This window comes from Aethalodelphis obliquidens, unplaced genomic scaffold, assembly GCF_003676395.1.
Source record: "Aethalodelphis obliquidens isolate GAN/ISIS:26980383/991018 unplaced genomic scaffold, ASM367639v1 scaffold2, whole genome shotgun sequence".
In the NCBI taxonomy this organism is placed as follows: Eukaryota; Metazoa; Chordata; class Mammalia; order Artiodactyla; family Delphinidae; genus Aethalodelphis; species Aethalodelphis obliquidens.
Window position 1 is genome coordinate 34,247,443 of NW_020837946.1, and position 26,302 is coordinate 34,273,744.

At 37.9% G+C, this 26,302-nt stretch overlaps 1 protein-coding gene across 4 annotated transcripts in view; it reads left to right on the forward strand.

The window, feature by feature from the left end:
- The first annotated feature begins 479 nt into the window (after positions 1–479).
- The window catches only part of ORC2 (origin recognition complex subunit 2), a 54,531-nt gene continuing 28,708 nt past the window's right edge, over positions 480–26,302 (forward strand). The window contains exons 1-9 of one of the 4 annotated variants that reach the window (XM_027124530.1): positions 480–736; positions 3,804–3,858; positions 4,792–4,895; positions 5,362–5,505; positions 16,114–16,203; positions 20,631–20,723; positions 21,603–21,634; positions 23,602–23,662; positions 26,087–26,280. In XM_027124530.1, coding sequence (XP_026980331.1) covers positions 4,799–4,895; positions 5,362–5,505; positions 16,114–16,203; positions 20,631–20,723; positions 21,603–21,634; positions 23,602–23,662; positions 26,087–26,280 — 711 coding nt within the window. In that variant the 5' untranslated portion in view covers positions 480–736; positions 3,804–3,858; positions 4,792–4,798. The remainder of the gene's footprint in view (positions 737–3,803; positions 3,859–4,791; positions 4,896–5,361; positions 5,506–16,113; positions 16,204–20,630; positions 20,724–21,602; positions 21,635–23,601; positions 23,663–26,086; positions 26,281–26,302) is intronic. The other 3 variants (XM_027124503.1, XM_027124509.1, XM_027124519.1) reach the window with 3 other exon arrangements.

Consider the following 26,302-nt stretch of genomic DNA (forward strand, 5'->3'; position numbering starts at 1 on the left):
TCCCCACCCCAAACCCCTGAGATGCACTTGATCCTACCTTTCACGCCAAATGAGGTAACGTTATAAATAAATAAACTCAAATTCATTCCCATTATCTTTTTCCTCAAAAGAAGGTATAAAGAGAAACCAATGAACACTTTCAAGATTGCGTCAAAGAAGGCGTAAAGAGAAAGCAATGAACACTTTCAAGATTGCATCAAGCCACAGAGCCCACTCAGCCCACTCCAACTCCTCCAGTTTCCTCAGATCTAACCAACACTTCCTTCTCCCTTCACCGGAAACGGAAAGAGGAAAAGCAAAGCCCAGAACCCAGCGCTTAGGGATTCGTTTTCTTCGGGTTTCTTGTGGGCGAGGCCATCAGACCGGCGCCGACTGGCGGGCAGAGCCGTCGCTCTCAGCCAACGCCACTTCCTATTGGCTCCCTGGGGCTCCGCCTCCTGAGCAGGGCGGGAGATTCGGTGTGAAGGAGGGAGGCTGCCCATCCCCCGCCCCACTCGCCGGCCTCCGGAGCGGCCCTGCTCGACCCTGCGACCCCGCGACCCTGCTTCTGCACTGCCTAAAAGAATTCGGCCTTTCCCGCTGGGGCCGAAGCCGCTTTTCCAGCGGCGACCATTCAGCGGGGTAGCGTCCGGCAGGCACGAGGCGGCCGCAGGCGCGCCACCCGGAGACCTGGCGGTGCGTGGTTGGGCGGCGGGGCAGCTTGCCTCCCTCTCCTGCTTAGCTCGGGGCTTGTGAGGTGAGTCCAGGTGCACCCAGTCCCCGGCCTTCACCTCGGCACTCCGGGCAGCGTCGCTGCGCCTCCCTCTCTGCCCTCCCCAGGCTGCCTCCGGCCCCGCCGCCCTGAGGACCCTCGGCTGGCCGAGAACGGCCAGCTGGTCAGTTGCGCGAGGCCCAGACCGAAGTCAGTAAATACTTGTTGGGGTGAGAGGCTCCCTCTTTAAAGACCGTTCCTCTGTCCAGTAGTGATGGGCCTTCTGTGCAAGGGGTGTCTGTTACCAACGTATCTGTTTTCCGGCGTGATGAGCCTTCCGCGTGCAGAGGGAGAACTGTAAAAATCCATACCGAAAGTAGTAAGGGGTCCTGGGAGAGGAACAGGTACAATGAGGGCTGAGGAGGAAGAGATCTTGTCCCAGAACTACCACTGGAGCGAGAACCCTTTGATGTCATCCCAGCCTGGAAGCACCAAATGAATCCTCCTAACTGAACACAGTCACCCTGGGACAGTGCTTGGTTGTAAAATGTTGGTAAACCAGGCTCCTTTGGTAGAGCTTTTTAAGTTAAAACAAGCTGATGCAGTACTTTTCGCTTTACAGCTGAAATCCTAATAGGACCACTACACCTTCCCCTAGTTCAATTGCAATCTGAAGAAAAATAGCATGGCCCTACACCTTTGTGTGATGGCACTGCACATTAAATGGGCATCATTCATTCAACATTTATTGAGCACTTTTTTCTGTTAGATGTGCTGACGAAAATTGATCAGTAGTCAATCTAAGGAAGAAGTGGAAAATTTTATTTGAGCCAAACAGGGTTATAACTCTGAGAACAGCCTCTCAGAAAGCTCTAAGAACTGTTCCGTTTGTTAGAAGTCAAAGCACTGTTAGATGTTTTTGAGACTGTGGGCTGTACATTAAATGGCATATTATTGACAGTTTACACAATCCAAATCTACACATACAAAGCAAAGAGTGGGTCATGGGTCATGCTGGCCCCTTACAAGATAAGAAGGAAGTTATCTCCTAAAGAGGTCTGGTTAATGCAGATGCGCAATACACACTAAAGTGGAGGGAGGAGGCCCAAGTAGGCAAAGAAAAGTTTTATGTTTATGTTTAAATATGTTTAAATCGTCTTGCCATAAAATATGAATTTTATTTCGTCAGACATTAGTTGGGATATGGAGTTGTATAAGAGATCTGCATGGTTAAGTTGAAATTTAAAGTAAAAATACCCGTAGTAAGGAACCTAGTTAGCATTTTCATAGGCCAAGCACATGGTCTCATTTAATCGTCACAACTTTGTCCAGAGTCACACAGTTGTAAGTGTGGAGTTAAGATCGGAACCCAGGTTTATCTGATATTAAAATTGGTGCATAGGCACTAAACTATACCACCTTCTTTTTTTAAAGGATTATGTTTTTTTTTTAAATTGTAGCAGATCTTTTATTTGCTCTCAAAGGAGAGTGTATTGTGGTAACTGCTCATTTGGTGCTGCTGTATTACCTTGTTAACTCCTTGAAAAGAGTCTACTTAAAAGTAAGCACCAAGACAGTGCCTTGAAGAGTAAGTGGTCACTAAATATTTTCATTTTATTATGCGATTGTACTGGGGTTTTTTTGTTTTTGTTTTCAGAAAATGTTGGAGAAGAAGGAAGGAAAGGTTTCTTTCAAGGTTTTTGTAGAAATTTCAATTTTTTGATTCTGTACTGTATAATAAGATGCCCTTAATATCTAGAAAAGAAAATTACGTATAAATGCATTTGGCTACAAACAAGGCTAAGTTAGGCTGCCTCTGTCCAGACCATTCTTACATAAAATACCATACGGAAATTGCCTAGGACAATATTAAGTTGTCTAGAATATTTGTTTTTAAATTTTCCTTGAAAATCTTTTTTTTCCCCCTGAAGGGACTACTAAACTTTTGCTAATAAGAGGTAATGTAACTGACCTTTACTCCTTTTGATTGCCAGGAAGCTAAGAGCCCAAATTCTTTGTATGATTTTATTTTCTGCCTTTATATTTTCCCTGACCCAGATTCCCTATTAGTGTGTATAGTTTATCATTTGTTGTATTGCACTGCTTATTGTTATTGCTTCAAATCCTTTGTAGAACACAGCACTATGTAGTTTTAAATAATGTAGCCTATGCTGCTCTTAAAAGTATGCTTGATAGAACTAGTGATGTTTAACCTAATGAACTAGAAACCTAGAGGAACTGTAGAAGTTCTTGGATATTTGAACCGCTGTGTGGGAGAATGACTAAACATATTATGAATAGTTTCCAGAGGTCAAGACAAGCATTTAGGATAACAGGTTTGTATTTAATGGCAGGAGAAGTTGTGTCATTTAATAAAATGATCAGGGTCTTTGGAATTAGTTAAACTTGGGTTTCAGCCCTAACACACTTTCTAATTGTGTGAATTTGAAGGAGTAATTTAATCTTTAACCTCAGTTTACTCATCTGTAAATTAGGGGAATTAAATATATTTTAACCATCTCAGAGAATCTGAGGATTTATTGATCTGGTATACATAAAAGTGCCTAACACAGTGCCTGACAAACAGCCCCTTAAAAAACTTTATTTTATACAGATAGAAAGAAGTTGTGTTTCTTAATTTTGATAAATGTCACATAGATGCATTAAACTTCTTCTCTAATACACCCAGTTCCCCATAATAAGAAGCAGTATCATGACTAGGAGGTTGGTCCAAATGGATATGTTCTACTGGCAGTGGCCATATAAATTATAGATGAAGTATAATCTTTGTACACAAAGTATAAACCTAATGGAATTGTTGTGAGGATTAAATGAGAATACATATAGAATATTGAGAAGAGTGTCTAGCACATAGTAAGTGCTCACATTTTGGCCTCCCTCCACCTACTTGCCCCCACAAGTTAGATCTTGTCAGTCTCTGAGGCTCCCTGGCCAAAATGGTAATGGTCATTTTGCCCTTTACTGTGCCATCATAACAACTTTGGCTTTCTAAGATCTGCCTTTATCTACTCATCTTGGTTGTTAAAACTCATGAACTTCTTTGGTTGCTGTCGTTTTCCTGTTAGCTGGCCTGACTGAGTTCTTTTTCCAGTTACAGGTGACTCTACTTGAATTTCCCAGCTGCAGAATATGTAGTACCTTTAAAGGTAAATGAAAACTGAGACAAATCATTTAAGTGTGCTAGTTACAAAAGAAAACTTGGCAACATTTAGTGAGTTATCTGCATGCAGATAACTGACTCATGGGGGACTCAATCAGTAGATCCTCTTGTCAGAGGAAAAGGCATAAATAGGATTTATGAGAGAGAGAAGAGAGAAAAAAATTCATTTTTTGAGTAAACTGATTAGCTGACAACTAGTTGGAATCGTTTATTTGTTTCAGGCATTAGCATTATAAGTTCTGAAACTAAATTTTGTCAGCGTAGCCAGAGTTGATCAAACTTTTGCTTGCCAAATCCGAAATTTGTTCAGTGAAGAACTGATTCTAAAGTACTGGAAAGATTCATGCTTACTCTTTAGTTACCAAGATACCTAGAAAGCCTTATTCATGATTGTCAAGTTGTTTGGTGAGCATGCAATTTAATAGTAAAGGGAGATGCTTGAAAATTATTTGATCCAGTCTTGGTACACCAGTGAAGCACACAGACTTCCCCCAGTGGACTATATCTTTCTAGCGAACAGATATGAAAATCCACCAAACCATTATTCTTTGTTTGGCTGCCCCTTTTCTAAACTCTCATGTATTAACCTCCCCCTTTCTAATAATGTTGTTATTCTGTATATTGGTTAGAGCTTTCTTTACAGGCAGAATTGTTTTCTTGTCATTATATTTTAGTTGCCTTGATTGGATTTGGCTTTTTCCTAATCTCAGGCACTTCTTCCTCTCTTCCATTTTTCAGATAAAGAATTGAGTTACTTATTATCAAAAACACAATATTGATACAATAATGACAATGTATTTTTCATACTTAAAGACTTTTAAAACTTTTATGCAAATACATGTATTCATTATGTGAATGTTTATTTGGCTGTTGATATGAATTTTTCATCACTTTTGAGTGCTTCATTGCTTTTGTTTAGGTTGGCAATGATGAGCAAGCTGGAATCAAAGGAAGACAAGATGCTGGAGGTTCAGTTTGTGGGAGATGATGATGTTCTTAATCACATTCTTGATAGAGAAGGAGGTACTGAATGATTATACAGTTGAAGGGATGCTTATATAATGGTTATGTATTATTTCACTTTTAAAAATAATTTAATCTTCTATTTTGAAAATACAGCACAGAATATTTGATCTAGTAAGACTGCAAATCTTAATTTTTAGTTTATTCCATTCAAAATGTACTGAAAATTAAAAATAATAAAGCCTCCTCTAATGTGAAATGCTCAGTAGTGGCGGTAAGTGATAACCACCCATTGTAATTAAAATGTATAGTTATTTTGACCCCCCAAAATATATAATTTAAAGGTTTTGTTTTTTTAACTTATAAACTGTGGAAGAGAGATCTGTACTTGAATCAAAGAGAAAACACTGAATTTTTTTCCAGCTTTTAAGTAATGACAATATAATAGTATAGTTTATTTATTTAAATGTAGTGTTTAGAAAGAATTTATACCTGTCATGTTCTGATTCTTTGGATGTTCTTATAGGAGCTAAAATAAAAAAGGAGAGAGCCCAGCTTTTGGTCAACACAAAAAAAATAATAAAGAAGCCAGAATATGATTTGGAGGAAGATGACCAGGAAGTTTTAAAAGATCAGAACTATGTGGAAGTTTTAGGACGCCATGTTCAAGGTATTTGTGGGGTGAGGGGGGTGGTGGTTGTTGGAGTTGGGAGTGTACGCTCATATTTCTGTGAGTGGCCGAAATTGCTTTGCAGGATACATAAAAGTAGTCTGGTAGGTTAGGCAACATTGTGCTACAATTTTTTTTTTTCTTTTTAATTTATTTTGGCTGCGCGAGGTCTTAGTTGTGGCATGCAGAATCTTCGTTGTGGCATGTGGGCTCTTAGTTGCAGCATGCAGACTTCTTAGTTGTAGCATGTGGACTCTTAGTTTTGGCCTGTGGGATCTAGTTCCCTGACAAGGGATCGAACCCAGGCCCCCTGCACTGGGAGCACACACTCTTACCCAGTGGACCACCAGGGAAGTCCCTTTCCCAATTTTTTAAATTGTAAGATACCCATAACATAAAATTTACCATCTTTACCATTTTTAAGTGTACAGTCCAGTTATATTAAATACATTCATAATGTTGTGCTACCATCACCATCATCCACCTCCAAAACTTTTTATGTGGTGTGCTATATTATTTTATTTCTCATCAGAAGAGCATTACTTCAGGGCTTCCCTGGTGGCGCAGTAGTTAAGAATCCGCCTGCCAGTGCAGGGGACACAGGTTCGAGCCCTGGTCCGGGAAGATCCCACATGCCGTGGAGCAACTAAGTCCATGCGCCACAACTACTGAGCCTGCTCTCTAGAGCCCATGAGCCACAACTGCTGAGCCCGTGCACCACAACTACTGAAGCCCGTGCACCTAGAGCCCGGGCTCCACAACAAGAGAAGCCACCGCAATGAGAAGCCCGCGCACCGCAACCAAGACTAGCCCCCACTCACTGCAACTAGAGAAAGCCTGTGCCCAGCAGTGAAGATCCAACACAGCCAAAAATAAATAAATAAAATAAATAAATTTTAGAAAAAGAAAAAAGAAGAGCATCGCTTTAGACTTTTTCTCTACAGTTGGAAAGGTTGGAAGCACTGAGTTTCTACTGTACGTTTTTTAATCTATACATAGTCCTTTTTTTTTTCTTTCGTTTTTTTTAAAAACCAGTCTGGTGCTTAAATATTTTTAGAAAGATAGTCTACAGACCAAGCACTCTAAAGTTGTTTTTTTAAGATATCTCTACTTTTAACTAATTTGAAATAATTTCATAAAGCAAGTCACTTTATTATTAACTTGATCTTCTTTACAGAAATAGTTAGAAGGAAGATTCCAAGAAGTAATGTGTTCCAACCTAGGCATGCTGGTGTTATGTTTTTTTACACCTAAGCCAGATTCCTGCCACACTGTGCTTAAAAAATCTTACTCTTGGATTATAATTTACTTAACTTAGGGCTCAAAGAGCACAGGTTTATATTAGGGTGCAAGGAGCATAGACCTACTTAAGTTGACTTAAAAAAATAAAGATCAAGGAAAAAATTCAGTATTGTTGGGCACTAGGGGCATTGGAGCTGGGAGTGTGTTAAGAAATGAGGGACTTTGCTTTCACATATCTCCTGGTCTCCCTCATGTCATCTCTGTGCATCAATCTCCTGGTCTCCCTCATGTCATCTCTGTGCATCAATTCTCTTCTATGCCACCTGTCTCCCTCATGTACATGTCTTTTACTCTCTCATATTTGACTTATAAATGGCCACTATGACTACTCCCAGCCTTTTTGTCACCTCTTGAGTGATACTGTTTCTGGATTTGTTCCCAGTGTTAAATGATATGATATAAAAAACAACCATTGGGCTTCCCTGGTGGCGCAGTGGTTGAGAATCTGCCTGCTAATGCAGGGGACATGGGTTCGAGCCCTGGTCTGGGAAGATCCCACTTGCTGCGGAGCAACTAGGCCCGTGAGCCACAACTGCTGAGCCTGTGCTCTGCAACAAGAGAGACTGTGATAGTGGGAGGGCCGTGCACTGCAATGACGAGTGGCCCCCGCTTGCCACAACTAGAGAAAGCCCTCGCACAGAAACGAAGACCCAACACAGCAAAAATAAATTAATTAATTAATAAACTCCTACCCCCAACATCTTAAAAAAATAAATTAAAAACAAACAAAAAACAACCATTGTCCCTCAGTAGGCTTACTGGACAGGGCATATTCTTTTTATTTATTTATTTATTTATTTATTTATTATTTTTGGTTGTGTTGGGTCTTTGTTGCTGCACACAGGCTTTCTCTAGTTGTGGCGAGCGGGGGCTACTCTTTGTTGCCGTGCGCGGGCTTCTCATTGTGGTGGCTTCTCTTGTTGCGGAGCATGGGCTGTAGGCGTGTGGGCTTCAATAGTTGTGGCATGTGGGCTCAGTAGTTGTGGCTTGCAGGCTCTAGAGCGCAGGCTCAGTAGTTGTGGCGCACGGGCTTAGTTGCTCTGCGGCCTGTGGGATCTTCCTGGACCAAGGCTCGAACCCATGTTCCTTGCATTGGCAGGCGGATTCTTAACCACGTGTGCTACCAGGGAAGCCCTTAGGGCATATTCTGAATAGAACTTTGGATTCTTGACTATTGTGTTAGACCTAAGAACAGATTGCAAACAATATGTTTTCTAAGTGTTTTCTTTAAAATAGTTTCTTATTGTAATGGTAATATGTATCTGTAGTAGAAATTCAGTGCTTTCTTGTAACGGCACCCACAGCAAATGATATTTGGAGGCACACTGAAATAAAGAGGAAAATTTGGGATTTCCCTGGTGGTCCAGTTGTTAGGACTTGGTGCTTTTACTGCTGTGGTCCAGGTTCAATCCCTGGTGCAGCCAAAGAAAAAAAAGAAGAAAGAAAAGAGGAAAATGCTCCAGACCAGGGATAAATGCCTTGGGCTTCTGACCCCTGTTCCCACCCCCTCTGCAGGCCCTGACTGCATCCTCAGAGGCCTGAGAGGATCAATACTCAGCACACCTGTAACCCATGTCTTTAATTTCTGCACACTGGTTGGGGAACTTTGCTTTAAAGCTGTATTTCTCAACCTTTTAAAAATTATTAACCCCTAAGGAACCTTTCTAGACTTTTTCTCCTTATCACCCCCCACCCATGAAATTTTAATACTACATGTATGCTGTATATCTCTTTATGTACTAAGATTCTTTGGAGGGCAACAGACCATTGCAATATCTAAGATGTTTTCCACACTCCCCCTCCTCCCACCAAGAGCCATTTCCGTTGCATCAGGAGCAGTATTATTCCTGTTGAGAATGCATGCTTTAAGAACATGGACCTGGGACTTACCTGGCGGCGCAGTGGTTAAGAATCCACCTGCCATTTAGCTATCAGGAACAATGTTGCTATGAATATACATCTATCCTGGTATACACATGTACTAGTTTTTCTAGAATATATCCCAAGTAGTGGAATTTCAGGGTCATAAGATACGGGTGTCTTCAACTTTACTGGATAAGGCCAAGCTGTTTTTGTGGTTGTTTAACCTGTGGTCCCTTAAAAGTTCATAGTGTCTGTCATACAGAGTGAAGTAAGTCAGAAAGACAAAAACAAATATCGTATATTAACGCATATATGTGGAATCTAGAAAAATGGTACAGATGAACCTATTTGCAGGGCAGGAATAGAGACGCAGATGTAGAGAACGGACATGTAGACACAGAGGGGAAGGGGAGGGTGGGATGAATTGGGAGATTAGGATTGACATATATACACTACCACGCATAAAATAGATAGCTAGTGGGAGCCTGCTGTATAGCACAGGGACTCAGCTCAGTGCTCTGTGATGACCTAGATGGGTGGGATTGGGGGTGGGGTGGGGGTGGGAGGGAGGTCCAAGAGGGAGGGGATATATGTATACATAGAGCTGATCCACTTCGTTGTACAGCAGAAACTAACACAACATTGTAAAGCAATTATACTCCCATCAAAAAAAAAAGTAAACTGAAAAAAAGAGACTCTGCCTGCTAATGCAGGGGACACGGGTTTGAGCCCAATCCAGGAAGATCCCACATGCTGTGGAGCAACTAAGGCCGTGCGCCACAACTACTGAGCCTGCACTCTAGAGCCGGCGAGCCACAACTACTGAGCCCGTGCACCACAACTACTGAAGCCTGCGTGCCTAGAGCCCGTGCTCTGCAACAAGAGAAGCCACAACAGTGAGAAGCCCACTCACTGCAAGGAGGAGTAGCCTCCGCTCGCCGCAACTAGAGAAAGCCCATGCGCAGCAAAAAAGACCCAACACAGCCAAAGATAAATTAATTAATTAATTAATTTTTTAAAAAAGAACATGGACCTGTTGACAGTTTGGTGTGTATCTGTCTGTCTGCACATACATGCACACACATAAGTTTGTCTCGAGCGCAGGAAGTGGGGCTATTCATTTGCCAATTGGCATGTACGACAGAGGAACCCGTAACTTACAGTTAAGTCTTGCAAACATGACTTTTCCTATTTTGTTTTGTTTTTTCTTATTTGCCACAATGTGTATAGGGGTGGAGAGTGGTGTTTCAGATAAGGTGTAGGAAGGAGAGTTTTCTTAGTTTTCTTTTAATGTTTTCTTTAGGGAAGAAAAGGTGACATCTATTACCATCTTGCTTAACTTTATTTGAGATACTGAACAATAAGCTTCTGCCTAATCCTTAATTACAAACAGAAGACAGTAAGGATTTTTTTTTTTTTTTTTTGGCCACACATCTTACTTAGTTCTCCAACCAGGGATTGAACCTGTGTCCCCTGCAGTGGAAGCACTGAGTCTTAACCACTGGGACACCAGGGAAGTCTTGTTAAGCATTACTTTTAAAACACAGACATTTCACAAAGAATCTTAAGGAATATTTAAAAGGAAAAAACTTTTCAACAAGGACCTTTAAATACTTTATTAATCAATCCCTTTACTTACTATTGAAGTATAAGCTGCTTCTTATAAGCAACACATATCTTGACATACCTGGCATAAGTCTTATATGCTATTAATCCATCCACTCTGGTGAAAAATCATTGCATGGAGGTGCTAGGTGATCTCAGGCATTAAACAGAATGTTTTCTGAAAGATCTCCCCCAAACAATCAGACAGGTGTCCTCAAGAGCAATTTGTCTTATTGATGCTTCTCTTAAACAATTGATTTGTTTTTCAATTTTATGAACAGAATAATTCTTTAATTGATTATAAGTTGGCTGTTAGAAAATTCTGAGACAAATATGTGGTCCATCCGTAGTATTTTTTAAATTTTATTTATTTATTTATTTTTGGCTGCCTTGGGTCTTCGTTGCTGTGTGTGGGCTTTCTCTAGTTGCGGTGAGCAGGGGCTACTCTTCCTTGTGGTGTGCGGACTTGTCATTGCGGTGGCTTCTCTTTACGGAGCATGGGCTCTAGGCATGTGGGCTTCAGTAGTTGTGGCTCGTGGGCTCTAGAGTGCAGGCTCAGTAGTTATGGCCCACAGGCTTAGTTGCTCTGCGGTATGTGGGATCGTCCCAGACTAGTGCTCGAACCTGTGTCCCCTGCATTGGCAGGAGGATTCTTAACCACTGTGCCACCAGGAAAGTCCCAATCCATAGTATTTTTAACTTAGCCTTATTCAGAGTTCCATTTTTGAACTTAAGGATGATGTCAGATTTTTAATTGTGGTTAAATTAAAAATCTGTTTTTTGAAATTGTGGTAAAAAATATTGTGGTAAGATATACAGTAATATAAAATTTACCATCTTAACCATTTTTAAGTATATAGTTCAGTATTAAGTATATTCACATTATTTTACAGCCGATCTCTAGAACTCTTTTCATCTTACAAAACTGAAATTCTGTACTCAATTAAACAACTGCCCAGTCCCCCCTTCCCCCAGCCCGTGGAAGCCACCATTCTACTTCCTTTGACTCTATGAATTTGACTACTCTAGGTACCTCATATAAGTGGAATTGTACACTATTTGTCTTTTTGTGTTTGCCTTATTTCACTTAGCATAATGTCCTCAAGGTTCATACATGTTTAGCAAGTGGCAGTTTACTTCCTTTTTTTTTTTTTTTTTGAGTTTCCTTCCTTTTCAAGGCTGAGTAATATTGCATTGTATGTATATACCACATTTTGTTTATCTATTTATCGGTTGATGGACATTTGGGTTGCTTCAGCCTTTTGGCTATTGTGAATAATGCTACTAGGATGATCTTATTTGCAAAGCAGAAATAGAGACACAAATGTAGAGAACAAACATGGATACCAAGGGGGAAAGTGGGGGGGATGGGATGAATTGGGAGATTGGGATTGACATATATACACTATTGATACTATGTATAAAATAGATAACTAATGAGAGCATACTGTATAGCAGAGGGAACTCTACTCAGTGCTCTGTGGTGACCTAAATGGGAAGGAAATCCAAAAAAGAGGGGCTATGTGTATATGTATAGCTGATTCACTTTGCTGTACAGTGTAATAATGCTACTAGGAACATGGGTGTACAAATATCTCTGTGAGATCTTGATTTGAATTCTTTTGGGAATATTCCCAGAAGTGGAATTGCTGGATCATATGGTAATTCTATTTTTAATTTTTTGAGGAACCACCATACTGTTTTCCATAGCAACTACATCATTTTGCATTTCCACCAACAATGCACAAGGGTTCCAGTTTCTCCACATTCTCACCAACACATGTTTTTTTTTTTTTAATAATAGCCATCCCAATGCGTGTGAAGTAGTAGTGTTATTTCTTTCTAAATTTAACATATTGTTAAATTCTTAGAGATTATTCTCTGGACAAAGAAAACTCTAGTAACTGAATAATAATATATTCTAACCTATAAATAATACATAGTTTCCTCTGTTAGACTTCTGAATTATTTCTTAGTTTTTATTATTATAACTAATGCATAGTGATTACCCTTGAACATAAATCTTTGTTCAGATGTCTTATTTTTTTCATCAGAGATTCCTCAAATAGAATTACTGGTGAAAGTATATGAACTTAATTTAAAAAAAAAGTATATGAACTTTATAAGGCTTACATATTGCTAAATTACTTTCTAGGAAGATTGTATCAACTAGTATTAAGATCCCTCATCAGCATTAAACATTTTTTCTTTTATTTATTAGCCATTTTAACTTCTGTGAATTGTATGTTCATAGTTATTTTGGTATTGTCTATTTTGAGTAATTTTAAAACTATTAAAAAGTTTTATTTATATATTATACTAAATCCCTGTTGGCCAGTGTGATTAGAGCCATTGTTAATTGGTCAATTTATCAAAATATCAGAACAAGGAAATCATAAAAATAATTATATACTCTAAACATTTTGTTCTACATATAAACATATATGTAGATATTTATGTATCATTGTCTTTTCTTTAAATATACATTTGCCAGTCAGCTGGTTGAAGAACAGCAGCACCTTTTGGTTTTGGTTTTGGGTATTTTTAGATAGCATATCCATAATGTATTATCTAGGATTTCAAGTTTTATTTCCTTCCATTAGATTGATCATTTAAAGACACTTCTGATGCAGTCTGAATGTAGTGTGCTTTTATGTTTTTCAGTTTTTTTCTTAAATCTTTTATGGTTTCTCATCCATACCTAATTTGAAATCAGTTCTTTTAGTTAATAACTTTTATCAAGTCTTTCTAAAGCATTTAATTTAGTTTACATAGAAACTACTTGATATTTTTAATTCATATTTTGTCTATGTGCCAAACATTTAATTTACATAATTATAGTAACAAGTTCTCCATAAACAGACTTATCCGTATGTGCATATTATAGATATATGATAGAGGTAGCATTGGAGATCACTAGGCTAAGGATGAACTGGTCAATAAATGGTGTTGGAATAATTGACTATCCTTATGAAAAAAAGAAATCGGGGGCTTCCCTGGTGGTGCAGTGGTTGAGAGTCCGCCTGCAGGGGGACCTGATGCAGGGGACACGGGTTCGTGCCCTGGTCCGGGAAGATCCCACATGTCGCGGAATGGGTAGGCCCATGAGCCGTGGCCGCTGAGCCTGCGCGTCCGGAGCCTGTGCTCCACAACGGGAGAGGCCCCAACAGTGAGAGGCCCGTGTACTGCAAAAAAAGAAAAAAAAAAAAAAAAGAAAGAAATTGGATTCCTAACTGCCATCATAAACAACTTAATTACCTTAATTAAAGATTTACACATGAAAAGCAAATTATAAATGCTTTTACAAGAAAATAGGAGAATATGGCTTTGGTCTTATAGAAGAATTTCTTTAAAAATGTGTAATCAAAAGAAAAGATTGACAAACTAATTAAAATTCAGAACTTCTCAAGAAGACAAACCACAGCTAGGAGAAAATATAGCAAAAGACATATCTATTAAAGAACTGTTACCCAAAATATACGAAGAGCTCTTAAAACTCAGCAATAAGAAAACGAACAACCTGATTAAAAAATGAGCAAAGGACCTGGACATCTCACCAAAGAAGATACCCAGATGGCAGATAAGCATATGAAAAGATGTTCAACGTTATATGTCATTAAGAAATTGCAAATTCAGACAACAGTGGGATACCACTACATATCTAGTAGAATGGCCAAAATCCAGGACTTCCCTGGTGGTCTAGTGGCTAAGACTTCACCTTCCAATGTTGGGGGGTACAGGTTTGATCCCTGGTCAGGGAGCTAAGATCCCACATGGCTCACAGCCAGAAAACCAAAGCAGAAGCAATATTGTAACAAATTCAATAAAGACTAAAAAAATTGTCCACATCAAAAAAACAAAATATTAAAAAAAAAAAAAACAGAATGGCCAAAATCCAAAATATTGACAACACCAAATGCTGACAGAGATGTGGAGTAACAAGAACCCATTTACTACTAGTGGGAATGCAAAATGGTACAGCTCCTTGGAAGACAGTTTGGCAGTTTATTACAAACTAAACTTATTCTTACCATGTGACCTAGCAGTTGTGTTCCTTCATATTTACTCAAATGAGTTGAAATCTTTTGTCCACCCAAAAACCTGCACACACAGATGTTTGTAGCAGCTTTGTTCATAATTGCCAAGGCTTAGAAGCAACCAAGAAGTCAACCAAGGATAAATAAACTGATACATCCATGCAGTGGGATATTATTCAATGCTAAAAAAAATAATAAGTTATCAGTCTGTGAAAAGATACGGAGGAGCCTTAAATGCATATTGCTAAATGAAAGAAGTCAATCTGAAAAGGCTACATACTGTATGATTCCAACTCTATGACATTCTGGAAAAGGCAAAACTATACAGACAGTAAAAGAAGACATTGGTTGCCAAGGGTCAGGAGTAAGGAAGGGATGAATAGATGGAGTACAGAGGATTTTTAAGGCAGTGAGTCCATTCTGTATGATACTAGAATGATGGATACATGTTATCGTACTTTTGTCAAAACCTATAGAATGTACAACAGCAAGAGTAAACCGTAATGTAAACTATGGACTCTGGGTGATAATGAAGTGTCAACAGAGGTTCATTGATTCCAACAAATGTACCACTCTGTTTTTTTTGTTTTTGTTTTTTAATTTTAATTTATTCATTTTGTTTGTTTTTTTTACAAATGTACCATCTGGTGTGAGATATTGTTAATGGGGGGGAGGCTGTGGATATGTAGGGCAGGAGATACATGGGAAATCTCTGTACCTTCCACTTGAGTTGGTTGTGAACCTAAAACTGCTCTAAAAAATAGTCTGTTTTTTTAAAAATCCAGTACTTCTCTTCATCGAATGACATTATCAAGAAGTGAAAAGACAAGACACAGGATAGAGAAGATATTTCTTCTTCTGGAAATAAGAAACCCGTAAAAAGGTGTTAAGCTTCATTAGTGACTAGGGAAAGGAAATTAAAATGCCTTTCCCCGTGAGATTCATTTTGTACCCACAAGATTGGCAAAGATTAAGGAGTTTAGGTAATACCAAGTGTTCGTGCATATACACACCAATGGGAACTCTTAAGCAATAAAGGGAGCAAACACTGACTTCGGAAAGTTTGGCACTTTAATAAACTCATTAAAGGTTTGGGGACTTCCCTGGCATCACTGTGGTTAAGAATCTGCCTGCCAGTGCAGGGGATGTGGGTTCGATCCCTCGTCTGGGAAGATCCCACATGCTACGGGTTAACTAAGCCCGTGCATCATAACTACTGAGCCTGTGCTCTAGAGCCCACGAGCCACAACTACTGAGCCCACACTCCTAGAGCACATGCTCTGCAACAAGAAAAGCCACCGCAATGAGAAGCCCGCGCAGCACAACGAAGAGTAGCCCCCGCTCGCCACAACTAGAGAAAGCCCGCATGCAGCAACGAAGACCCAACGCAGCCAAAAATAAAATAAATGAAATAAATAAATTTATTAAAAAAAAAAAAGAAAGAAGCGTAACTAATAAAGTCCCTTTTGTCCTCCCTCCTCAGGAGCAACTTCTATCATGAATTGAATGCATATCCCTCTAGTCTGGAGTGTTCTTTAGTGGGCTTTTTATTGTTGTTGTGTTTGTTTATATATCTTTGTGTATCTGTGAATAACATGTTTTCTGTGTTTTAAAATTTATGTAAACAGTATCATAGTCTACTGTGTGTTTTTAATATCTTATTTATAAATATGTATTGTTAAACATTTGTGCAAGACAGTGAGGGGTACAAATCCTAAGTTTTTGTTAAAATTCTGTCTTTTTTTTCCTGTTAATTAACCTCACCCATTTTTCCTAAATGTACGTTGCATTTTTCTTTCAGAATCCTTGAAAAATGGCTCTGCTACAGATGGTGGGAATAAAGTTTATTCTTTTCAGAATAGAAAACACCCTGAAAAGATGGCTAAATTAGGTATGTTGCTTTTCTGACTTCTGTAATCACTATTCACCTTTTCTAAGGTGTATTTAACCACATTTCCCACTGTTATCACCCCATCGCATTCACTAAAAGAATGAATGAGGGATGTTATTTTATTTTCAAGCATACTTAAAGTCATTAGTTTTTTTCATGCTCAGATGTCTTCTGTTCTCAGCTAGGTTCTAAGGTTATAGTAGAGACCCTGTCTTAGATTCCTTCCCACAACATCTAGCACAGGCTCTTAACAAATTTTTGTTATGTAAACAAGTGACTTAAGTCACACAGAGATATTCTGAATTTATTGAATAAGAGTTTTACACTGTATGTAGAAGAAAAGAGTTCGTATTATAGAAAATTATTTATGTAAAATTGTTAGAAATGGGCTGTTCTAACATTTTTCTTACCCCGGTTACCACTTATACTAATTACACGTGAATTACTGATTTTCAGAGAACTAGACTTAAATAAATTATATATAACATTAAAATTAAACTAGCAATTTAATTCTTTTTAAAAATTCGGGTGGCGCTATTCTTGGATCCTGCGGCATGAGGGGTCATCAGTTTTGAAAGCTTTGAGGAAAGGAAATAACACGTGAAAGCACTTTAAAATTAAGGAGGTCCATAAGTTTATGGAAGTTTGGGAATACCAAAAAGTTAAGAGCAAGGGAATAATAATTAACTACCTGGCAAAATGTAGTCTTTGTATAAGAGGGCTTATAATCTATAATTATAGAACATCTATATATGTGTCTTAAGTGTATTTTTATGCAGTCATTGTAGTCAGTGATCATTTAAACATTCAAAGTCAAATGAATGTCACACTTGTTGAGTGTTGACACTGATGAGGGACATATAAGAAGTAATTATAAGACCTGTGTTTCTGAACATAATACAATTTAAGCATTTGCAAAATTCAGTTTTTCTGAAAGGTATAATATTATATGCATCATTAATTTTGAACCTAACATGGTACATACAATAATTTACACTAATTGATGTGTTTCTTAGAGTTTATTATCTACATAAAGAAATCTAAAATGTTTTTGATACAAATGAACTTATTTACAAAACAGAAATACCCTTCAGACCTAAAAAACACACTTATGGTTACCAAAGGGGAAAGTGGGGGGAGGTTTAAATTAGGAGTCTGGGATTAACAGATACACACTACTATATAGAAAATAGATAAACAGCAAGGACCTACTTACTGTATAGCACAGGGAACTATACTTGATATTTTGTAATAACCTATATGGGAAAAGAATCTGAAAAAAACGGAATCACTTTGCTATACACCTGGAATTAACACAACGCTTTAAATCAAGTATACTTCAATAAAAAATAATTTAAGAAAAGAAATTAAAAAATTTTTGATCTGTAAAAATGACTGAATTCTGTGTAGGATCTCTGGGACACCAGAGGAAAATGCTAATATAATTACTAGAGGAAAGATCAGATAGACACCAAGGCCAAAGTGAAACCCTAATGACAATGAAGCATTGGAGAAAGAACTAATAGTGAAAAGAAAAATGGAACCTCACTGGAGTAATCAAGTAGAAGTTCCCTGAGTGGATAGTCAACATGCACATAACTGCAATGATACATGTCTCATATCTATATGTGCTGTGAGGAACTTAAGTATTGTTATGATGGGCATTTCTGTCATCACATCTGAAAGAAATATAGTCATGAAAAGATAGTTTCCTGGATAGTTTAAGACTGATCATACTTTCCAAAATCTGTGTTTAGTTAGGACCTGTGTTTAGTTATGTCGCTCTTTGACTTATTAAGTATTTTTGCTAATTGTGTTTACATCTAAATATATCAATAAAATAGAATGCCTTATTAAAATAAGTTATAATCTGTCAGAAAATCATATATTACTCTGAGTATAAAAGATGATTAAATATAATTGGACTAACCAAGATATAGTTCTAGAAATAGAGCAAGAGTTAGATTGGAAGGCTTTGTAAAACACAGAGAACACGTCCAGGATGAGTAAGTAAATGCAAAGAAAAAGCAAAGGTAGAATTACCACATAGAAAGGACAAGGACAGTAAGGAGTTTGACCAGCTTGGAGAAAGATGAATTTAAGGAAATTGAAACTAGATTGGATAGATAGGATCAGATAATAACCTGATGAGAAGTTATTATTAGGCAAAGAGGAGTTTTATTTTAAAATTTCTAATATGTTGCAGACCAGTTGTTGTGTGAAATATAATACAAATGAATAAAATATTTGCCCCAATTTTTTATTATTGAAATTAATATCCATACATGGATGACTGTCTCTTGTTTCCTTTCCTCTTCAATTCTTCCTTTTTCTTCCTTTCTCCTTTTGTAGTTTAAAGTTATTTAAAAGCAGAGGATTTTTATGTTTCAATATAAAACCAAAATGATCTCAGCTAAGTTACTTTGTACTTCTGTGGCTTTTTGTTGATGTGAAGGTTTTTTTCCTATCCTGTGGATCAACAGCCTTTAATCCAAACATGGCATATTTTTCTGGTGTAAAGAGAAGGCCAATGCCTGAGCTTTAGGTACCTGCAGGTTAGAATGCTTAGGAGGATGAGGGCAGTGAAGTTGAGATGGAATAACTACCAGCAGTAGCCAGGAACCAGGCTAATACCATGGAACCCAGATGGAGGAATAATTTCAAAGAAAGATATAAAAAACTTTAATGAATGATGCAGAGGATCGAGGAGGTTAAGAAAAAAGAAGCCAGTGCACTTGTAGGGACTGTCATGAATATCTTGGGTCAGTTCCAGGATTGGATAAAGCTGTGTGAAATAGGTTAGAAAGAGTTTGAGTCAGTGAAGTGGCTTAATTTACACAAATTCAACTATACTTTCTCTTTAAAAAAAAAAAGATGGAAGAGAATTTAAATAGTGTTCTCAGTGAACAATGTTCTTAGTGTATGAAATGTAAATCTATTCCTTCAGTTAGACTCAATTCCCATATGCCTATCACAGTGTGAGAATGTGAGCATCTTTAAAGATAAACATTGTAGGGCTTCCCTGGTGGCGCAGTGGTTGAGAATCTGCCTGCTAATGCAGGGGACACGGGTTCGAGCCCTGGTCTGGGGGGATCCCACATGCCACGGAGCAACTAGGCCCGTGAGCCACAACTACTGAGCCTGCGCGACTGGAGCCTGTGCTCTGCAACAAGAGAGGCCACGATAGTGAGAGGCCTGCACACTGCGAAGAAGAGTGGCCCCCACTTGCCATACTAGAGAAAGCCCTCGTACAGAAATGAAGACCCAACAGAGCCAAAATAAATAAATTAATAAACTCCTACCCCAACATCTTAAAAAAAAAAAGATAAACATTGTATTTTTCATTTTAAATGGCCCCCTTTTTTAAAAATAAATTTATTTATTTTTGGCTGTGTTGGGTCTTTGTTGCTGCGCACAGGCTTTCTCTAGTTGTGGCGACCGGGGGCTACTCTTTGTTGCAGTTCGCGGGCTTCTCATTGCAGTGCTTCTCTTGAGGAGCATGGGCTCTAGGTGCGCGGGCTTCAGTAGTTATGGCATGCAGGCTCAGTAGTTGTGGCGCATGGGCTTAGTTGCTCCGTGGTATGTGGGATCTTCCCATACCAGGGCTCAAACCCATGTTCCTTGCATTGGCAGGCAGATTCTTAACCTCTGCGCCACCAGGGAAGTCCTGGCCCCTTCTGTTCAGAAGCCAACTATTTCATCTGATGCTCAGTTGAAGAAATGCCATCTGGGACTTCCCTGTCCAGTGGCTAAGACTCCACACTCCCAATGCAGGGGACCTGGGTTCGATTCCCGGTCAGGGAACTAGATCCCATGTACATGCTGCAACTAAGAGTTCGCATGCTGCAGCTAAAGATCCCCCATGCCACAACTAAGACCCGGCACAGCCAAATAAATGAATAAATAAATAAATATTAATAAAAGAAGAAATGTCATCTGTTCAGTGCTGTATCATATTCTATACATTATTAATATGTGTTAGAGTTTTAGACACAAGTAATAAACCACATTTTATGGGAGACTTAAGAGCTTTAAAAGTATAATTTTAAATATACACAGTTTTCAGTTGATTTTAGATCCCACTTTCTGGCCATTCTTTCTTAACTGTTAGCAGAGATGTGCCTCAAATATATATGGTAAAGAAATGGAAAGAGTATAAACCTGTCAATGGAGAAGAGAGAGGAAGAGTGTGTGATAATTGGAGAAACCAGCAAGGTCAAAGTTAGCTCATTATTTGTATTTTTTTGCGAGACCTGTGGATAACTGAAGGAAGACTTGGAAGACGGTGAGTAAAGGTGAAAGCAGTAGTACTCTTAATATGGCTAGGTTTATTTATCTTTCTGATATTAGTAACAGCAGGTTTCCCCTCTTAATCTACTGTTGTCCATTAAAAGTTTTTTTAATATATTTCTTTTGTCTGTTTACAGCTTCAGAACTAGCAAAAACACCAAGAAAAAGTGTTTCATCCAATTTGAAGAGTGATTCTGAAATTACCATAGACATTCCTCAGTGTAGCAAGGGTAAGATTTTACTTCACTTCTTTAAAGAGAGTTTTCATAGTTGCTTCAAAGTTATGGTATGTTACTTTACTTTCTTGTCTAAGTGCATTTTTATATATTTTCTTCTTTTCTGTTCCAAAAATTCATTTAGTAAATGCAGTTAATACCCCAACCTGTGTGCTTTAGTATACCTGTATTTAGCTATCAGTAAAAGGGGAAAAGATCTGTGTGGGTTGAAGTTGTACAGATTGACAGGGCCAGCTAGAAACAGTCTTAAATCCTGTTGTCATTTGCTTGAGTTAGCCAAATGTTCGTGGAAGATTTGCTTTGGCAAATACTCTTTGAAATAAGGTTTTGGGGATTTGGAAGTCTTTTTTTTTTTTTTTTTGTGGTACGCGGGTCTCTCACTGTTGTGGCCTCTCCCGTTGGGGAGCACAGGCTCTGGACGCGCAGGCTCAGCAGCCATGGTTCACGGGCCCAGCCGCTCCGCGGCATGTGGGATCTTCCCGGACCGGGGCACGAACCCGTGTCCCCTGCATCGGCAGGCGGACTCTCAACCACTGCACCACCAGGGAAGCCCTGGAAGTTTGGAGAACTGTGGAACAGTTGTTTTTGAACGACCCATTCTAACTAGATTAAATAGTGTACTTTTAAAATAATGAACAATGAAAAGGACTCCATTTTTTCTTGTTACATGAGTGCTACAGAAATGTCATTACTGGGAGAAATCATAAAATTAATAGTGACAGTTCAGCCTCTAGTGGAGATGCAATTAATTGAGAATTCAATAATATGTAGTGGCTTCTGGGTAGAACCTGCACCTTTGCTTTTAATGAAACTAGGCTGTTATGGAAAGTGAAGTATTTGTAGTAAGTAATGGCTTTTTGTTTCATTCTTTAGGGCATTCTGCTTCAGACAAAGTTCAGTTGAAGGTAAGCAATTGAGTAAAAACAAGGAAAACCCTTAGTGTTACAAAGTTAAGACATGATGAAAAATATCCATTTTATCTTTTAATTTAGATAATACTTTTATCATTTATAGGTATTTGCCAATTAAATACCTAACTTACAGATAAAGAATCTGAGGCTCAGAGAGGTGAAGTGACTTGTCTGAGTTCACCAAACTAGGAAGGAGAAAAGCTGGAAAATGAAGCTAGGTCTTCTGGACCCACCTGTTGTGCCTTTTCTGTGTCAGAACTATCCCTGGGTGTTTTGTTTGTTTTTAACTTAATTTTATTTATTTATTTTTGTCTGTGTTGGGTCTTCTGGCATTCTTTTTCAAGTTGTGGATCACATCACATTAGTAGATCTTGTTGATTCCCTAAGAGACCATCAGAAAACCTGTTAATCAGTGGTATTATATTTACATACCACAATAAAGGAGAACATCAGTCTGCAAGTCTTAGTGCACTGTCTTAGAAGGGGGAGTTCAGGAGAGAATATGTATAGGGCTTGGGGATCTGGACTCGAGGGGTTTAAGGCACATCTATCAAGATGGGGAACTGATCTGTATTAGACAGAATTCATGGCATGGTATTTTAGGAGTAGTGGACACAGTGAGGAGAGGGTCTTGAATTGAGTTTTGATAAGTAAACCAAAGTTTGATAAGCTAGCTGTTTGCCCTGGTAAGTAGTCTGTTGTCCTGATGGGAAAATAGGTTGCCCAAATGAGCAAACTGTCAAGATAAATTAGTTTGCAGAAATTTCTATAGCAAACAGTGAAGTTATTTAATAGTTTATAGCCTTATCTTTTTGAGCAAGAATTTTCTGAAACGGTTATTTTGACATAGATATTCTCAGACCTGATAATTAAGCTATATGGATATAGGTTGTCTCAACTCTCAGTCTTGAAATCAGTTTAGTAGGGCATGATCTACAGTTTAAAAAAATGAAATAGAATAAATTAGAAAATTTCTGTTTTGTAAGTATTATTTAATTATAATTTGGTTAAGTTATATATGCATATGTGTACTGGATCAAGGTGGCAAAACGTAAAAAAAAATTGTAAGGATCTGGACCAAAGAAGTTTGAAATATACTGTGATATACTTTATAAACCCAATAGGTGATCAGATCACCTATTATAATAGTATTCTTAATATCTCAAATAAAAATTTTTATAATATTTGTAACTAGCACCAACAACTTATCACAAGATAACAGACTTAAATTTTTTGTCATATTTTCACATTGCCAAAAAAACACAGGGTACTTTATCTTTTTATCAGTACTGTTAAGTTATCACGTATACACCAGTAGGCATTTTATTGTGCTAGAAATTGAATGGTGTTAAAGGATTCTGTAAGGAAAAGAAAAACGTGCATTATACTTCTGTAAAATGTTTAAAAAATTAAAAATACAGAAGTAAAAAGTAGAAATCTTTTTTCTCTCCTTCTCACAGACTACTTTAACACCAGTAAATTGCTCGTACATGCAAAGGCCCACTGCAGTAACTATAGGAGTCCCATTTCCTTGCTTACTCATCATCCCTGGACAGTATTACCTTTATTTAGAAAAAATATTCTGCTAATCTGATGGGTGAAGAATGATTCAAAGGCTGATAAGCTTTTTTTTTTTTTTTTTTTTTTTAGTGATAAGCTTTTTCTTTACATAATAATAGAAGTGCATCCTTCGCAGGTGTCTGGAATACAACTTCTAGAACCACTCTAGGAATCCTTAGGAATTCGTTGTATCGTTTTTGTTGTCATACTCTCCCCCCGCAACAAATTCATATATTGTTGTCTTCCAGGTCTAGGAAGGAGCTCATCTGGTTCTAATGTCTATTGAAAACAAAATATTTTTCTTCCTTCTAGCCTTTCTTTCACTCAGAGACATCATTAATTTTCATGTCATCATTATTATTTGACTATATAAACTATATTGCTTTTTTATTTTTAAACAGAACAATGATAAAAGTGAATTTCTGTCAACAGCACCTCGTGGGCTAAGGAAAAGACTAATAGGTGTGTATTTCTTTTTACACTGAGCTTTTATAAAAAGAAGCATCTAAACAGGCAATAATGGTTAAATATACAGGTTCTAGTCTTAGAATGCTTACGTTTTATCTTTGGGCTGCCACTTACAGCGTCCTCTCTGTGCCTCAATTTTTTTCATTTGCGAAATAGGGATAATAATGGTACCAGCCTCAGAGTTATTTTGAGATTAATTGAAATAAAGGATGTCAAAGTGCTTAGCGTAGTGCTTGACCTTGGTATGTGCTTAACAGGTGTTGGCTATTATTACTTTTTATTATTATAACTACTTATTGCTATTTCTTTTCATAAAAGAAAGGATATGTTCATGTCTTCAATTAAGCTGTAGATTCCTTAAGGGCAAGGACTATATCTTATATTTTAACTCATAACACTTAGCACTATGTCTTTACATTATAGTCAATGGATATTGAGGTTAGTTAAAATTCTTCAATAAAATAACATGCCTTTTAGTTTATTTGCCTGAGACAGTTTTAGAAATAGTTCTATTGATTTATTTAGAAGTTTTATCAATATATTGAAACAATTTTAAATATTTACAGTGGTACTGAATACTATACAAAGCCAAGTAAACAGACATGGTTCCCGCCTTTGGGGAAATTAAAAATGGTTTGGTTTTTTTTTTATGTTTTGGGGGGGGTCATTTTGGCCACAGCATGTGGCCTGTGGGATCTTAGTTCCCCAGCCCGGGGTTGAACCCGGGCCACGGCAGCGAAAGCGCTGAGTCCTAAACACTGGACTGCCAGGGAGCTCTCTGGTTTGGGGTTTAAATATTTAATTTTGGGGCAAATGACTTTTTGACCTTTATATTTCTGAAAGATGTCAACTCCTTTCTTGGGATTGACCCCTTGACAATAATATTAGCTAACATTGTTAAATCTATGCCCTGTAGCCCTTCTTCTTTCAAGGTATAGAGTTGATAATACATTTTTAATCAACATAAAAATTATAACACTAAATTATTGGATATCTGAAGCAATAAAAGATGATATATGCAATTGATTATTATTATTTTATGTCAAATACATCCCACATCTTAAGTTTCCTCCTTACCCCACAGAAGAATTCTTTTTAGAGAAAAGGTGAACTTCCTTCTCCTTCTCAATCACCACCAAACAAATATATCAACATGTGTGATGTATTCATGTAAATAGGGTAAAGACATTGTCTGGTACCTCCTACCACTTCTAACCCTTGCATCTACCATGGGCAGCAATCAGTGCAAATCTGAATCTGCTAAGCTATGTATGCCCACAAAATCAAGCCTTTTTTTTTTTTTTTTTTTCTTTTTCAGTATCTATATTTGTTATTTGCTGACTCTGGATATTCTGAAATATGCTCTTCAAAATAAAGAGTGATTTGCTTAAAATTATTTCATTCATATTTTGGAAGTTAACCTTTTATGGTAGTTTTATACTTATTTTGTTGAGTGTAAGTTTTATCCTTTATGATTATAAAACTAGCTTTATTATTTCTGGAGAGTGGTGGGGGTGGCCATGGTTTGTTTAAAAATATAATTCTTATATCTACTATGGGATGGATTGTGAGTATGTATTAGTAGTACTTAAAGTAGTAGCTGTCATTTATTGAGTGCTCTATCAGTTAGGATGGCATTTTCAGTAGGCAGCAATGGAAAATTCTATAACAATGGCTTAAGCCATGGACACTGAAGTATCTCACATCATTAGAAGTCTAGGGATACACAGTTCACGGTTGATGTAGTGACTCAGCAGTGTCATGAAGGATACAGGTTCTTCTTATCTTTTCGCTTTGCCGCTGGCATTTTTCATCTTTAGTTTTGATATTTTATATTGCAAAATGGCTTCCATAGCTTTAAGCTATGGGTATAAGTAAGGGGCTTTCCTTCCATAAGTGAGGAAAATCTTCCCCAGAAGCTTCCAGCAAATTTCCCCTCAAGTTTCATTGGTTAAAGGTTTACATGGCCAACTCTAGTTGCAAAGGAGGCTGAGAGAGCATGTATCTGGCAAAGGAAAAGACAATTAAATTACTGATTATTTATCCCTTAGGGTGGAGCACATTGCCGCATTTTACAATGAATTCTATTAGCAAGGAAGAAGGAAAGAGAATGGTATTAGGTATGACTGACAATTTCTGCCACATTTCGTTTGTGTTAGGCATTGTTAGTTGCTTTACATGCATTTCAATGTAATCTTCACAATGCTTTATTAAATTAGGCACTGGTAGCCTCATTTGATAAGTGAGGAAACTGGTGCTCAGAAAACTGACATAACTAGTTCTGGTGAAATCATCAGCAAGTAATGACAAAACCAGAAGGCACAATCTCTTACTTCAAAGCCCACACTCTTCCTAATACCCCAGAATGCCTCTTTTGTCAAACTGTCCAATTTTCCCAATTGCTTCCTCCCCACACAGTTCCAAGGTTTCATTCTGACAGTGAAAGTGAATATTCTGCTTCCAACTCGGAGGACGATGAAGGGGTTGCACAGGAATGTGAAGAGAACACTAATGAAGTCATATTGAGCGAACAGATTCAAGCTCAGAATAGAGTAGTTTCGGCTCCTGTTTGCAAAGAAACGCCTTCTAAGAAAATGAAAAGAGATAAAACAGTAAGTGAAGAGAGACTTTAAA